Raw genomic sequence first — 15,949 nt, 5'->3', positions numbered from 1 at the left:
CACTAAAGAGAGGGGTGGACGTGACCACTAAAGAGGGGTGGACGCGATCACTAAAGAGGGGGGTGGACGCGACCACTAAAGAGGGGGGGTGGACGCGACCACTAAGAGGGGTGGACGCGACCACTAAAGAGGGGGGGGGGGTGGACGCGACCACTGTAAGGGGTGGACGCGACCACTAAAGAGAGGGGTGGACGCTACCACTAAAGAGAGGGGTGGACGCGACCACTAAAGAGGGGGGGTGGACGCGACCACTAAAGAGGGGGGGTGGACGCGACCACTAAGAGGGGTGGACGCGACCACTAAGAGGGGTGGACGCGACCACTAAAGAAGGGGTGGACGCGATCACTAAAGAGGGGGTGGACGCGACCACTAAAGAGGGGGGGTGGACGCGACCACTAAGAGGGGTGGACGCGACCACTAAAGAGGGGGGGGTGGACGCGACCACTAAAGAGGGGGGGGGTGGACGCGACCACTAAAGAGGGGTGGACGCGACCTATAAAGAGGGGGGTGGACGCGACCACTAAAGAGGGGTGGACGCGACCAATAAAGAGAGGGTGGACGCGACCACTAAAGAGAGGGTGGACGCGACCACTAAAGAGGGGTGGACACGACCACTAAAGAGGTTGTGGACGCGACCACTAAAGAGGTTGTGGACGCGACCACTAAAGAGGGGTGGACGCGACCACTGTGAGGGGTGGACGCGACCACTGTGAGGGGTGGACGCGACCACTAAAGAGGGGTGGACGCGACCACTAAAGAGGGGTGGACGCGACCACTAAAGAGAGGGGTGGACGCGACCACTAAAGGGGGTGGACGCGACCACTAAGAGGGGTGGACGTGACCACTAAAGAGGGGTGGACGCAACCACTAAAGAGAGGGGTGGACGTGACCACTAAAGAGGGGTGGACGCGACCACTAAAGAGGGGTGGACGCGACCACTAAAGAGGGGTGGACGTGACCACTAAAGAGGGGGGTGGACGCGACCACTAAGTGGGTGGATGTGACCACTGAAGAGGGGTGGACGCGACCACTAAAGAGGGTGGGTGGACGCGACCACTAAAGAGGGGTGGACGCGACCACTAAAGAGGGGGGTGGACGCGACCACTAAAGAGGGGTGGACGCGACCACTAAAGAGAGGGGTGGACGCGACCACTAAAGAGGGGGGTGGACGCGACCACTAAGAGGGGTGGACGCGACCACTAAGGAAGGGGTGGACGCGATCACTAAAGAGGGGGTGGACGCGACCACTAATGAGGGGGGTGGACGCGACCACTAAAGAGGGGGGGTGGACGCGACCACTAAGTGGGGTGGACGCGACCACTAAAGAGGGGGGGTGGACGCGACCACTAAAGAGGGGTGGACGCGACCACTAAAGAGGGGGGTGGACGCGACCACTAAAGAGGGGTGGACGCGACCACTAAAGAGGGGTGGACGCGACCACTAAAGAGAGGGTGGACGCGACCACTAAAGAGGGGTGGACGCGACCACTAAAGAGGGGTGGACGCGACCACTGTGAGGGGTGGACGCGACCAGTAAAGAGGGTGGACGCGACCACTAAAGAGGGGTGGACGCGACCACTAAAGAGAGGGGTGGACGCGACCACTAAAGGGGGTGGACGCGACCATTAGAGAGGGGTGGACGCGACCACTAAGAGGGGGTGGACGTGACCACTAAAGAGGGGTGGACGCGACCACTAAAGAGAGGGGTGGACGTGACCACTAAAGAGGGGTGGACGCGACCACTAAAGAGGGGTGGACGTGACCACTAAAGAGGGGGGTGGACGCGACCACTAAGAGGGGTGGATGTGACCACTAAAGAGGGGTGGACGCGACCACTAAAGAGAGGGGGTGGACGCGACCACTAAAGAGGGGGGGTGGACGCGACCACTAAAGAGGGGGGTAGACGCGACCACTAAGAGGGGTGGACGCGACCACTAAGAGGGGTGGACGCGACCACTAAGGAGGGGGTGGACGCGATCACTAAAGAGGGGGGTGGACGCGACCACTAAAGAGGGGGTGGACGCGACCACTAAAGAGGGGGGGTGGATGCGACCACTAAGAGGGGTGGACGCGACCACTAAAGAGGGATGGACGCGACCACTAAAGAGGGGTGGACGCGACCACTAAAGAGGGGTGGACGCGACCACTAAAGAGGGGTGGACGCGACCACTAAAGAGGGGGTGGATGCGACCACTAAAGAGGGGTGGACGCGACCACTAAAGAGGTTGTGGACGCGACCACTAAAGAGGGGGTGGACGCGACCACTAAAGAGGGGTGGACGCGACCACTAAAGAAGTTGTGGACGCGACCACTAAAGAAGTTGTGGACGCGACCACTAAAGAGGTTGTGGACGCGACCACTAAAGAGAGGGGTGGACGCGACCACTTAATAGAGGGGTGGACGCGACCACTAAAGAGGGGGGTGGACGCGACCACTAAGAAGGGTGGACGCGACCACTAAAGAGGGGGGTGGACGCGACCACTAAAGAGGGGGGTGGACGCGACCACTAAAGAGGGGGGGGGTGGACGCGACCACTAAAGAGGGGTGGACGCGACCACTAAAGAGGGGGGTGGACGCGACCACTAAAGAGGGGTGGACGCGACCACTAAAGAGGGGTGGACGCAACCACTAAAGAGAGGGGTGGACGCGACCACTAAAGAGGGGGTGGACGCGACCACTAAAGAGGGGTGGACGCGACCACTAAAGAGGTTGTGGACGCGACCACTAAAGAGGTTGTGGACGCGACCACTAAAGAGGGGTGGACGCGACCACTGTGAGGGGTGGACGCGACCACTAAAGAGAGGGGTGGACGCGACCACTAGAGAGGGGGGTGGACGCGACCACTAGAGAGGGATGGACGCGACCACTAGAGAGGGGTGGACGTGACCACTATGAGGGGTCGTGTGGGTAGATGGGGGGGAATCACGGGGCGGGTGGCTGCTGAGGAATGGTGGGCGATGAACACCGCGAGGTGCCACGCTGCATCGCTTCACCTCGCGGTGTCGTCGTCGTCGTCCCCCTCCCCCGCTCCTCCTCCTCGTCCCTCGCTCCTCCTCCTCCCCCACCACCCCCACGCTACTCCCTGCGCCCTCTCAGTGAGACGGTGACGGTGGTGGCTGCTGCTGCTGCAGCGGTGATGCGCTGCTGACTCTGCGTTGACACCGGCACCGGCATTGACGCCGCCGCCGCCGACGACGCTCGGACCGAACGCTTCGCGTCTCTCTCGCCGGCTTTGTTTCGTTTTTGTTTTTGGCCGTGCTCCCTCCCTCCCTGCCTCCCTCCTTCCCTCCTTCCTTCCCTCCTTCCTCCTCCACCGCTCCGGGAGGAGGAGGAGGAGGAGAGAGACGTGAGGAACGGGACACCAACCGGGCAGCGCTGGTCTTAACCTCTCCGTGATGGTCCAGACTCGGACCGGTGTTGTCTAGCTGGGGGGGGGGAGGGAGCTTGAGGCCTCGCCAGTCGTAAGCAGTCAGGCAGGCAGTCAGTCAGGCAGTCAGTCAGGCAGGCAGTCAGGCGGGCAGTCAGGCAGGCAGGCGGGGTGGCTGTGCTGGCTGATTTGACGGATAGGCTTGGAACAACAACAACATCATCAAACATAAAACATCGATCGGTGGATTGCCTAGCAGGCAGGCAGGCTTGGACACTGACTAGTAAACCGGCTTGGACACTGACTGGTGGAGTGGCTTGCAGGCAGGCAGGCAGGCTTGGACACTGAATGGTAGAGTGGCTTGGACACTGACTAGTGGAGTGGCTTGGACACTGACTAGTAGACCGGCTTGGACACTGACTGGTGGAGTGGCTTGCAGGCAGGCAGGCAGGTTTGGACACTGACTGGTAGAGTGGCTTGGACACTGACTAGTGGAGTGGCTTGGACACTGACTAGTAGACCGGCTTTGACACTGACTGGTGGAGTGGCTTGGACACTGACTGATAGACCGGCTTGGACACTGACTGGTGGAGTGGCTTGCAGGCAGGCAGGCTTGGACACTGACTGGTAGAGTGGCTTGGACACTGACTAGTGGAGTGGCTTGGACACTGACTAGTAGACCGGCTTGGACACTGACTGGTGGAGTGGCTTGGACACTGACTGGTGGAGTGGCTTGGACACTGACTAGTGGAGTGGCTTGGACACTGACTGGTAGAGTGGCTTGGACACTGACTGGTAGACCGGCTTGGCAGGCAGGCAGGCTTGGACACTGACTGGTAGAGTGGCTTGTTTGCAGGCAGGCTTGGACACTGACTGGTAGACAGGCTTGGACACTGACTGGTGGAGTGGCTTGGACACTGACTGGTGGAGTGGCTTGGACACTGACTGGTGGAGTGGCTTGGACACTGACTGGTGGAGTGGCTTGGAAACTGACTGGTAGATTGCCTAGCAGGCAGGCAGGCACGCTTGGACACTGACTGGTGGACCGGCTTGGCAGGCAGGCAGGCAGGCTTGGACACTGATTGGTAGAGTGCCTAGCAGGCAGGCAGGCTTGGACACTGACTGGTGGAGTGCCTAGCAGGCAGGCAGGCTTGGACACTGACTGGTGGAGTGGCTTGCAGGCAGGCAGCCAGCCTCGCCGACTGACTGATGGCCTTGGATGCAGCCTGATCGTGCAGGCAGCCTTGTAAATAGACTGGCCAGGCAGACGGGCAGACCAACCGGCTGACTGACCCGAATTGACAGACAGTCACTTGTCTGCGTATAGGCGCACAGGCGGACGTACGAGCGAGCCATCAAAGGGAGACGCCGCGAGGACAGGCAGACGTACAGGCAGACCGCACGCAGACGGATTGACACGTACCATCGTACACACGTACAAACACAGAGACGGGCAGAGGCGCGCAACAGACGCAGTGACACACATATCGGGAGACAGACGGAGAAAAAAACGCAGGGAATCACACGCACGAACGCACACAGACACACACTCGCAGACACACAGACACAAATCACAGGGGTTAGGGAACACAGAGACGGAGACCCACACAGACACACACACAGATACAGACACCGACAGACACACACACAGGCACACAAGACGCAGGGATACTGATGATACAGATACACACACACGCACACTGAGACACGAACGTAAGCGTAGACTGAGACACAGACGGGCACACGGACGCACGGATCCGGGCGTCGTCTGCCTCCTGTCTCTCCGGCCAACCGGCAGACACTGAGACACACTGAGCTCAGGGGATGGGACGTGAGTGACACTGGTCGGGGAGACACAGAGACAGAGAGAGGGAGACACGGGGAGAGGGAGAACCAGGGGGAAGACTGGGAGAGAGAGGGGGGGGAGACACAGATAGAGAGGGAGACACAGCAAGGGAGAGAGGGAAATACGGGGAGACACAGAGGGAGGGAGATACGGGGAGACACAGGGAGACGAGAGGGAGACACAGGGAGAGTGAGTGAGTGAGACAGGGAGGGAGGGAGATACGGGGAGACACGGGGAGACGAGAGTGAGACAGGGAGGGAGACACGGGGAGACACGGGGAGAGAGAGTGAGACAGGGAGGGAGGGAGACACGGAGAGACACAGGGAGGGAGAGTGAGACAGGGAGGGAGGGAGGCACGGGGAGACACGGGGAGAGGGAGGGAGACACGGGGAGACACGGGGAGAGAGAGTGAGACAGGGAGGGGGGGAGAGGGAGGGAGACACGGGGAGACACGGGGAGAGTGAGTGAGACAGGGAGGGAGGGAGACAGGGAGGGAGGGAGACACGGGCAGACACGGGGAGAGGGAGGGAGACACGGGGAGACACAGGAATAGTGAGTGAGTGAGACAGGGAGAGAGGGAGACAGAGAGAGACGCATACGTAGGGAGGTGAGCAGACGTTGAAAAAGAGAGAACACGTCGGAGACACTGAAATGTTGGACTGGTGGCACAGGGGGCAAGACAGACAGATGTAAGAAAGCAGAGGGAGAGACACGGGGGAGACGGGGAGAGACACAGGGAGCCAAGTCTGACGTAAGGAAGGCAGACAGAGGGAGACATCATCATTAGGAAGGTGAGGGCAGAGGGAGAGACGGATGAGGGGAGCTTAAGCAGACAGGGACAGACACGGACAGGGACAGGTAGGGAAAGGTACGCACTTTCGAGACGGACGTAGACACGGAGGGACTCGTACAAAGCCACGGACAGGAGACTGAGACACACAGAGACACCCCTCCAAGGCGGGTGACCGACTACTTGCACACAGGCAGACACACCGGCTCGCTGACAGACACACACACACGAAGCCGAGAGACAGGCACACGCAGGGAGGCTGGAATAGCAGAAGAAGCGTGAAGGAGCCAGGGGAAGCGGTAATGAGGGAGAAGAAGTGAGGAGAAGCGAGGAGAAGCAAGAGGGAGAGGAACAGAGGAACGGGAGGAGCAGTGGAGAGGTACAGGAGGAGGAGCAGATGAGAAGGGGGCCAGACGCTGGGAGGTAACGAGGCCGCAGAGACACACAGAGAGACAGAGACACAGAGAGACACAAAGAGACAGAGACACACAAAGAGACAGAGACACAGACACGCAAAGAGACAGAGACACAGAGAGACACACAAAGAGACAGAGACGCAGAGAGACAGAGACACAAAGAGACAGAGAGACACACAAAGAGACAGAGACACAGAGAGACACACAAAGACACAGAGACACAGAGAGACACACAAAAAGACAGAGACACAGAGAGACACCAGAGAGAGAGACAGAGACACAGAGACACAAAGAGACAGAGAGACACCAGAGAGAGAGACGACAGCGGAGGAGGCAGAGGGGGTTGCGGAGGCAAACCGCTGGGGGGGGTGGGGTGGGGGGAGATACTGAGCGGAGGTGCTCCCCCGCGCTGGAAGCGGAGACGGGCCGGCTGGAACGTTCCCCGGTGTGACAGCCGCGCGGGGAGGCAAGCGGCAGGGGAAGCGGCGGGCCGGCGATGGCCACGGCGGCAGGGAAGTCGGCGGCGTCGCGACCCCCGACCCCCGGGCCTCGGCGTCGCCGCTGAGGCCACGGTGGGGGGGGCACACGGCCGGGCCGCCCCCCCTCCGCCGTCTTAGGTAGGGGGCGGCCGGCCGAGCGGCCGGCTAAGGGGACCGCGGCCAGAGGGGCCGCGCCCTAAGCGATGGGGCCTGGAGCGCGATGGCGGCGGCCATAGCGAGCTCGCTCATTCGCCAGAAACGGCAGGCGAGGGACAGCGGTGGAGGGGAGAGGCCCCAGGTACCCACCAGGGCCTCCAGCCCCGCCGAGAAGGACCTGCTCGCCATCTTCTCGCGCGTGCGCATTTGCGGCGTGCACAAACGGAGGAAAAAGAGATCGGGTGGGTGAAGACGCGGGCGGTGGGGGTGCGCGGTGGCGAGGGAAGGGGTGGGGGGGGTGGTTACCGGGGAATACCGGTGGCACGTGGATGTTCAGACTCGTGACAATTCAGACATGTGAATGTTCAGACTTGTGAATGTTCAGACTCGTGACAATTCAGACATGTGAATGTTCAGACTTGTGAATGTTCAGACTCGTGACAATTCAGACATGTGAATGTTCAGACTTGTGACAATTCAGACATGTGAATGTTCAGACTTGTGAATGTTCAGACTCGTGACAATTCAGACTCGTGACAATTCAGACATGTGAATGTTCAGCCATGTGAATGTTCAGACTCGTGACAATTCAGCCATGTGAATGTTCAGACTCGTGACAATTCAGCCATGTGAATGTTCAGACTTGTGACAATTCAGCCATGTGAATGTTCATACTCGTGACAATTCAGCCATGTGAATGTTCAGACTCGTGACAATTCAGCCATGTGAATGTTCAGACTCGTGACAATTCAGCCATGTGAATGTTCAGCCTCGTGACAATTCAGCCAAGTGAATGTTCAGACTCGTGACAATTCAGCCATGTGAATGTTCAGACTCGTGACAATTCAGCCATGTGAATGTTCAGCCTCGTGACAATTCAGCCATGTGAATGTTCAGCCTCGTGACAATTCAGCCATGTGAATGTTCAGATTTGTGACAATTCAGCCATGTGAATGCTCAGACTCGTGACAGTTCAGCAATGTGAATGTTCAGACTTGTGACAAGTCAGTCATGTGAATGTTCTGACTCGTGACAATTCAGCCATGTGAATGTTCAGGCTTGTGAATGTTCAGAATTGTGAAAATTCAGACATGTGGATGTTCAGACATGTGAATGTTCAGACTCGTGACAATCCAGCCAGGTGAGTGTTCAGACTTGTGACAATTCAGCCATGTGAATGTTCAGACTTGTGACAATTCAGCCATGTGAATGTTAAGACTTGTGATCATTCAGCCATGTGCATGTTCAGACTTGCGACAATTCAGCCATGCAAATGTTGGGACTTGTGACAATTCAGCCATGTGAATGGTCAGACTCGTTAAAATTCAGCCATGTGAATGTTCAGACTTGTGACAATTCAGCTATGTGAATGTTCAGACTCGTGACAATTCAGCCATGTGAATATTTAGACTCGTGACAATTCAGCCATGTGAATGTTCAGACTTGTAATAATTCAGCCATGTGAATGTTCAGACTTGCGACAATTCAGACATGTGAATGTTCATACTCGTGATAATTCAGCCATGTGAATGTTCAGACTCGTGACAATTCAGCCATGTGAATGTTCAGACTCGTGACAATTCAGCCATGTGAATGTTCAGACTCGTGAAAATTCAGCCATGTGGATGTTCAGACATGTGATAATTCAACCACGTGAATGTTCAGACTTGCGACAATTCAGCCATGTAAATGTTGTCACTCGTGACAATTCAGACATGTGGATGTTCAGACTCGTGAAAATTCAGCCATGTGAATGTTCAGCCTCGTGATAATTCAGCCATGTGAATGTTCAGACTTGTGACAATTCAGCCATGTGAATGTTCAGACTCGTGACAATTCAGCCATGTGAATGTTTAGACTCGTGACAATTCAGCCATGTGAATGTTAATACTTGTGATCATTCAGCCATGTGCATGTTCAGACTTGCGACAATTCAGACGTGAATGTTCATACTCGTGATAATTCAGCCATGTGAATGTTCAGACTCGTGACAATTCAGCCATGTGAACGTTCAGACTTGTGACAATTCAGCCATTTGATTGGTCAGATTCATGACAATTCAGCCATGTGAATGTTCAGACTCATGACAATTCAGCCATGTGAATATTTAGACTTGTGACAATTCAGCTATGTGAATTAACAGACTTGTGACAATTCAGCCATGTGAACGTTCAGACTTGTGACAATTCAGCTATGTGAATTAACAGACTCGTGACAGTTCAGCCATGTGAATGTTCAGACTTGTGACAATTCAGCCATTTGATTGGTCAGATTCATGACAATTCAGCCATGTGAATGTTCAGACTCATGACAATTCAGCCATGTGAATATTTAGACCTGTGACAATTCAGCTATGTGAATTAACAGACTCGCGACAATTCAGCCATGTGAATGTTCAGACTTGTGAATGTTCATCCATGTGAATGTTCAGACTCGCGACAATTCAGCCATGTGAATGTTCAGACTCGTGACAATTCAGCCATGTGAATGTTCAGACTCGTGACAATTCAGCCATGTGAATGTTCAGAATTGTGACAATTCAGCCATGTGAATGTTCAGACTCGTGACATTTCAGCCATGTGAATGTTCAGACTCGTGACAATTCAGCCATGTGAATGTTCAGACTTGTGAATGTTCATATTTGTGACAATTCAGCCATGTGAATGTTCAGAATCGTGACAATTCAGCCATGTGAATGTTCAGAATTGTGACAATTCAGCCATGTGAATGTTCAGACTCGCGACATTTCAGCCATGTGAATGTTCAGACTCGTGACAATTCAGCCATGTGGATGTTCAGACTCGTGACAATTCAGCCATGTGAATGTTCATACTTGTGAATGTTCAGACTTGTGACAATTCAGCCATGTGAAAGTTCAGACTTGTGAATGTTCAGACTTGTGACAATTCAGCCATGTGAATGTTCAGACTAGTGACAATTCAGCCACGTGAATGTTCAGACTCGTGACAATTCAGCCATGTGAATGTTCAGACTCGTGACAATTCAGCCATGTGAATGTTCAGACTTGTAAATTTTCAGACTTGTGACAATTCAGCCATGTGAATGTTCAGACTCGTTAAAATTCAGCCATGTGAATGTTCAGACTTGTGACAATTCAGCTATGTGAATGTTCAGACTCGTGACAATTCAGCCATGTGAATATTTAGACTCGTGACAATTCAGCCATGTGAATGTTCAGACTTGTAATAATTCAGCCATGTGAATGTTCAGACTTGCGACAATTCAGACATGTGAATGTTCATACTCGTGATAATTCAGCCATGTGAATGTTCAGACTCGTGACAATTCAGCCATGTGAATGTTCAGACTCGTGACAATTCAGCCATGTGAATGTTCAGACTCGTGACAATTCAGCCATGTGAATGTTCATACTTGTGACAATTCAGCCATGTGAATGTTCAAACTTGTGACCATTCAGCCACGTGGATGTTCAGACTTGTGAATGTTCAGACTTGTGACAATTCAGCCATGTGAATGTTCAGACTTTTGAATGTTCAGACTTGTGACAATTCAGCCATGTGAATGTTCAGACTAGTGACAATTCAGCCACGTGAATGTTCAGACTCGTGACAATTCAGCCATGTGAATGTTCAGACTCGTGACAATTCAGCCATGTGAATGTTCAGACTTGTGAATGTTCAGACTTGTGACAATTCAGCCATGTGAATGTTCAGACTCGTTAAAATTCAGCCATGTGAATGTTCAGACTTGTGACAATTCAGCTATGTGAATGTTCAGACTCGTGACAATTCAGCCATGTGAATATTTAGACTCGTGACAATTCAGCCATGTGAATGTTCAGACTTGTAATAATTCAGCCATGTGAATGTTCAGACTTGCGACAATTCAGACATGTGAATGTTCATACTCGTGATAATTCAGCCATGTGAATGTTCAGACTCGTGACAATTCAGCCATGTGAATGTTCAGACTCGTGACAATTCAGCCATGTGAATGTTCAGACTCGTGAAAATTCAGCCATGTGGATGTTCAGACATGTCATAATTCAACCACGTGAATGTTCAGACTTGCGACAATTCAGCCATGTAAATGTTGTCACTCGTGACAATTCAGACATGTGGATGTTCAGACTCGTGACAATTCAGCCATGTGAATGGTCAGACTCGTGAAAATTCAGCCATGTGAATGTTCAGCCTCGTGATAATTCAGCCATGTGAATGTTCAGACTTGTGACAATTCAGCCATGTGAATGTTCAGACTCGTGACAATTCAGCCATGTGAATGTTTAGACTCGTGACAATTCAGCCATGTGAATGTTAATACTTGTGATCATTCAGCCATGTGCATGTTCAGACTTGCGACAATTCAGACGTGAATGTTCATACTCGTGATAATTCAGCCATGTGAATGTTCAGACTCGTGACAATTCAGCCATGTGAACGTTCAGACTTGTGACAATTCAGCCATTTGATTGGTCAGATTCATGACAATTCAGCCATGTGAATGTTCAGACTCATGACAATTCAGCCATGTGAATATTTAGACTTGTGACAATTCAGCTATGTGAATTAACAGACTTGTGACAATTCAGCCATGTGAACGTTCAGACTTGTGACAATTCAGCTATGTGAATTAACAGACTCGTGACAGTTCAGCCATGTGAATGTTCAGACTTGTGACAATTCAGCCATTTGATTGGTCAGATTCATGACAATTCAGCCATGTGAATGTTCAGACTCATGACAATTCAGCCATGTGAATATTTAGACCTGTGACAATTCAGCTATGTGAATTAACAGACTCGCGACAATTCAGCCATGTGAATGTTCAGACTTGTGAATGTTCATCCATGTGAATGTTCAGACTCGCGACAATTCAGCCATGTGAATGTTCAGACTCGTGACAATTCAGCCATGTGAATGTTCAGACTCGTGACAATTCAGCCATGTGAATGTTCAGAATTGTGACAATTCAGCCATGTGAATGTTCAGACTCGCGACATTTCAGCCATGTGAATGTTCAGACTCGTGACAATTCAGCCATGTGAATGTTCAGACTTGTGAATTTTCATATTTGTGACAATTCAGCCATGTGAATGTTCAGAATCGTGACAATTCAGCCATGTGAATGTTCAGAATTGTGACAATTCAGCCATGTGAATGTTCAGACTTGTGACAATTCAGCCATGTGAATGTTCAGACTCGCGACATTTCAGCCATGTGAATGTTCAGACTCGTGACAATTCAGCCATGTGGATGTTCAGACTCGTGACAATTCAGCCATGTGAATGTTCATACTTGTGACAATTCAGCCATGTGAATGTTCAAACTTGTGACCATTCAGCCACGTGGATGTTCAGACTTGTGAATGTTCAGACTTGTGAATGTTCAGACTTGTGACAATTCAGCCATGTGAATGTTCAGACTAGTGACAATTCAGCCACGTGAATGTTCAGACTCGTGACAATTCAGCCATGTGAATGTTCAGACTCGTGACAATTCAGCCATGTGAATGTTCATACTTGTGAATGTTCAGACTTGTAACAATTCAGCCATGTTAATGTTCAGACTCGTGACAATTCAGCCATGTGAATGTTCATACTTGTGACAATTCAGCCATGTGAATGTTCAAACTTGTGACCATTCAGCCACGTGGATGTTCAGACTTGTGAATGTTCAGACTTGTGACAATTCAGCCATGTGAATGTTCAGACTTGTGAATGTTCAGACTTGTGACAATTCAGCCATGTGAATGTTCAGACTAGTGACAATTCAGCCACGTGAATGTTCAGACTCGTGACAATTCAGCCATGTGAATGTTCAGACTCGTGACAATTCAGCCATGTGAATGTTCAGACTTGTGAATGTTCAGACTCGTGACAATTCAGCCATGTGAATGGTCAGACTCGTGAAAATTCAGCCATGTGAATGTTCAGCCTCGTGATAATTCAGCCATGTGAATGTTCAGACTTGTGACAATTCAGCCATGTGAATGTTCAGACTCGTGACAATTCAGCCATGTGAATGTTTAGACTCGTGACAATTCAGCCATGTGAATGTTAATACTTGTGATCATTCAGCCATGTGCATGTTCAGACTTGCGACAATTCAGACGTGAATGTTCATACTCGTGATAATTCAGCCATGTGAATGTTCAGACTCGTGACAATTCAGCCATGTGAACGTTCAGACATGTGACAATTCAGCCATTTGATTGGTCAGATTCATGACAATTCAGCCATGTGAATGTTCAGACTCATGACAATTCAGCCATGTGAATATTTAGACTTGTGACAATTCAGCTATGTGAATTAACAGACTTGTGACAATTCAGCCATGTGAACGTTCAGACTTGTGACAATTCAGCTATGTGAATTAACAGACTCGTGACAGTTCAGCCATGTGAATGTTCAGACTTGTGACAATTCAGCCATTTGATTGGTCAGATTCATGACAATTCAGCCATGTGAATGTTCAGACTCATGACAATTCAGCCATGTGAATATTTAGACCTGTGACAATTCAACTATGTGAATTAACAGACTCGCGACAATTCAGCCATGTGAATGTTCAGACTTGTGAATGTTCATCCATGTGAATGTTCAGACTCGTGACAATTCAGCCATGTGAATGTTCAGACTCGTGACAATTCAGCCATGTGAATGTTCAGACTCGTGACAATTCAGCCATGTGAATGTTCAGAATTGTGACAATTCAGCCATGTGAATGTTCAGACTCGCGACATTTCAGCCATGTGAATGTTCAGACTCGTGACAATTCAGCCATGTGAATGTTCAGACTTGTGAATGTTCATATTTGTGACAATTCAGCCATGTGAATGTTCAGAATCATGACAATTCAGCCATGTGAATGTTCAGAATTGTGACAATTCAGCCATGTGAATGTTCAGACTTGTGACAATTCAGCCATGTGAATGTTCAGACTCGCGACATTTCAGCCATGTGAATGTTCAGACTCGTGACAATTCAGCCATGTGGATGTTTAGACTCGTGACAATTCAGCCATGTGAATGTTCATACTTGTGACAATTCAGCCATGTGAATGTTCAAACTTGTGACCATTCAGCCACGTGGATGTTCAGACTTGTGAATGTTCAGACTTGTGACAATTCAGCCATGTGAATGTTCAGACTTGTGAATGTTCAGACTTGTGACAATTCAGCCATGTGAATGTTCAGACTAGTGACAATTCAGCCACGTGAATGTTCAGACTCGTGACAATTCAGCCATGTGAATGTTAATACTTGTGATCATTCAGCCATGTGCATGTTCAGACTTGCGACAATTCAGACGTGAATGTTCATACTCGTGATAATTCAGCCATGTGAATGTTCAGACTCGTGACAATTCAGCCATGTGAACGTTCAGACTTGTGACAATTCAGCCATTTGATTGGTCAGATTCATGACAATTCAGCCTTGTGAATGTTCAGACTCATGACAATTCAGCCATGTGAATATTTAGACTTGTGACAATTCAGCTATGTGAATTAACAGACTCGTGACAATTCAGCCATGTGAACGTTCAGACTTGTGACAATTCAGCTATGTGAATTAACAGACTCGTGACAGTTCAGCCATGTGAATGTTCAGACTTGTGACAATTCAGCCATTTGATTGGTCAGATTCATGACAATTCAGCCATGTGAATGTTCAGACTCATGACAATTCAGCCATGTGAATATTTAGACCTGTGACAATTCAGCTATGTGAATTAACAGACTCGCGACAATTCAGCCATGTGAATGTTCAGACTTGTGAATGTTCATCCATGTGAATGTTCAGACTCGCGACAATTCAGCCATGTGAATGTTCAGACTCGTGACAATTCATCCATGTGAATGTTCAGACTCGTGACAATTCAGCCATGTGAATGTTCAGAATTGTGACAATTCAGCCATGTGAATGTTCAGACTCGCGACATTTCAGCCATGTGAATGTTCAGACTCGTGACAATTCAGCCATGTGAATGTTCAGACTTGTGAATGTTCATATTTGTGACAATTCAGCCATGTGAATGTTCAGAATCGTGACAATTCAGCCATGTGAATGTTCAGAATTGTGACAATTCAGCCATGTGAATGTTCAGACTTGTGACAATTCAGCCATGTGAATGTTCAGACTCGCGACATTTCAGCCATGTGAATGTTCAGACTCGTGACAATTCAGCCATGTGGATGTTCAGACTCGCGACATTTCAGCCATGTGAATGTTCAGAATTGTGACAATTCAGCCATGTGAATGTTCAAACTTGTGACCATTCAGCCACGTGGATGTTCAGACTTGTGAATGTTCAGACTTGTGACAATTCAGCCATGTGAATGTTCAGACTTGTGAATGTTCAGACTTGTGACAATTCAGCCATGTGAATGTTCAGACTAGTGACAATTCAGCCACGTGAATGTTCAGACTCGTGACAATTCAGCCATGTGAATGTTAATACTTGTGATCATTCAGCCATGTGCATGTTCAGACTTGCGACAATTCAGACGTGAATGTTCATACTCGTGATAATTCAGCCATGTGAATGTTCAGACTCGTGACAATTCAGCCATGTGAACGTTCAGACTTGTGACAATTCAGCCATTTGATTGGTCAGATTCATGACAATTCAGCCTTGTGAATGTTCAGACTCATGACAATTCAGCCATGTGAATATTTAGACTTGTGACAATTCAGCTATGTGAATTAACAGACTTGTGACAATTCAGCCATGTGAACGTTCAGACTTGTGACAATTCAGCTATGTGAATTAACAGACTCGTGACAGTTCAGCCATGTGAATGTTCAGACTTGTGACAATTCAGCCATTTGATTGGTCAGATTCATGACAATTCAGCCATGTGAATGTTCAGACTCATGACAATTCAGCCATGTGAATATTTAGACCTGTGAC

The 15,949-nt window shown here is 50.3% G+C and overlaps 1 protein-coding gene across 1 annotated transcript in view; it reads left to right on the top strand.

Annotated features, from left to right (window-relative positions):
- Positions 1 to 5,758: 5,758 nt before the first annotated feature.
- Positions 5,759 to 15,949, top strand: part of LOC116938463 (fibroblast growth factor 14-like) — a 557,958-nt gene continuing 547,767 nt past the window's right edge. The window contains exon 1 of the mRNA XM_076054702.1: positions 5,759 to 7,295. Within this exon, the coding sequence (XP_075910817.1) occupies positions 7,118 to 7,295 (178 nt within the window). The 5' untranslated portion in view covers positions 5,759 to 7,117. The remainder of the gene's footprint in view (positions 7,296 to 15,949) is intronic.

Source organism: Petromyzon marinus, chromosome 67 (genome assembly GCF_048934315.1).
Source record: "Petromyzon marinus isolate PM22_M1 ecotype Great Lakes invasive population chromosome 67, UKy_Petmar_22M1.pri1.0, whole genome shotgun sequence".
Classification (NCBI taxonomy): Eukaryota; Metazoa; Chordata; class Hyperoartia; order Petromyzontiformes; family Petromyzontidae; genus Petromyzon; species Petromyzon marinus.
The sequence above is the reverse complement of the archived record's forward strand: the minus strand, read 5'-3'. Positions and strand labels throughout refer to the sequence as shown.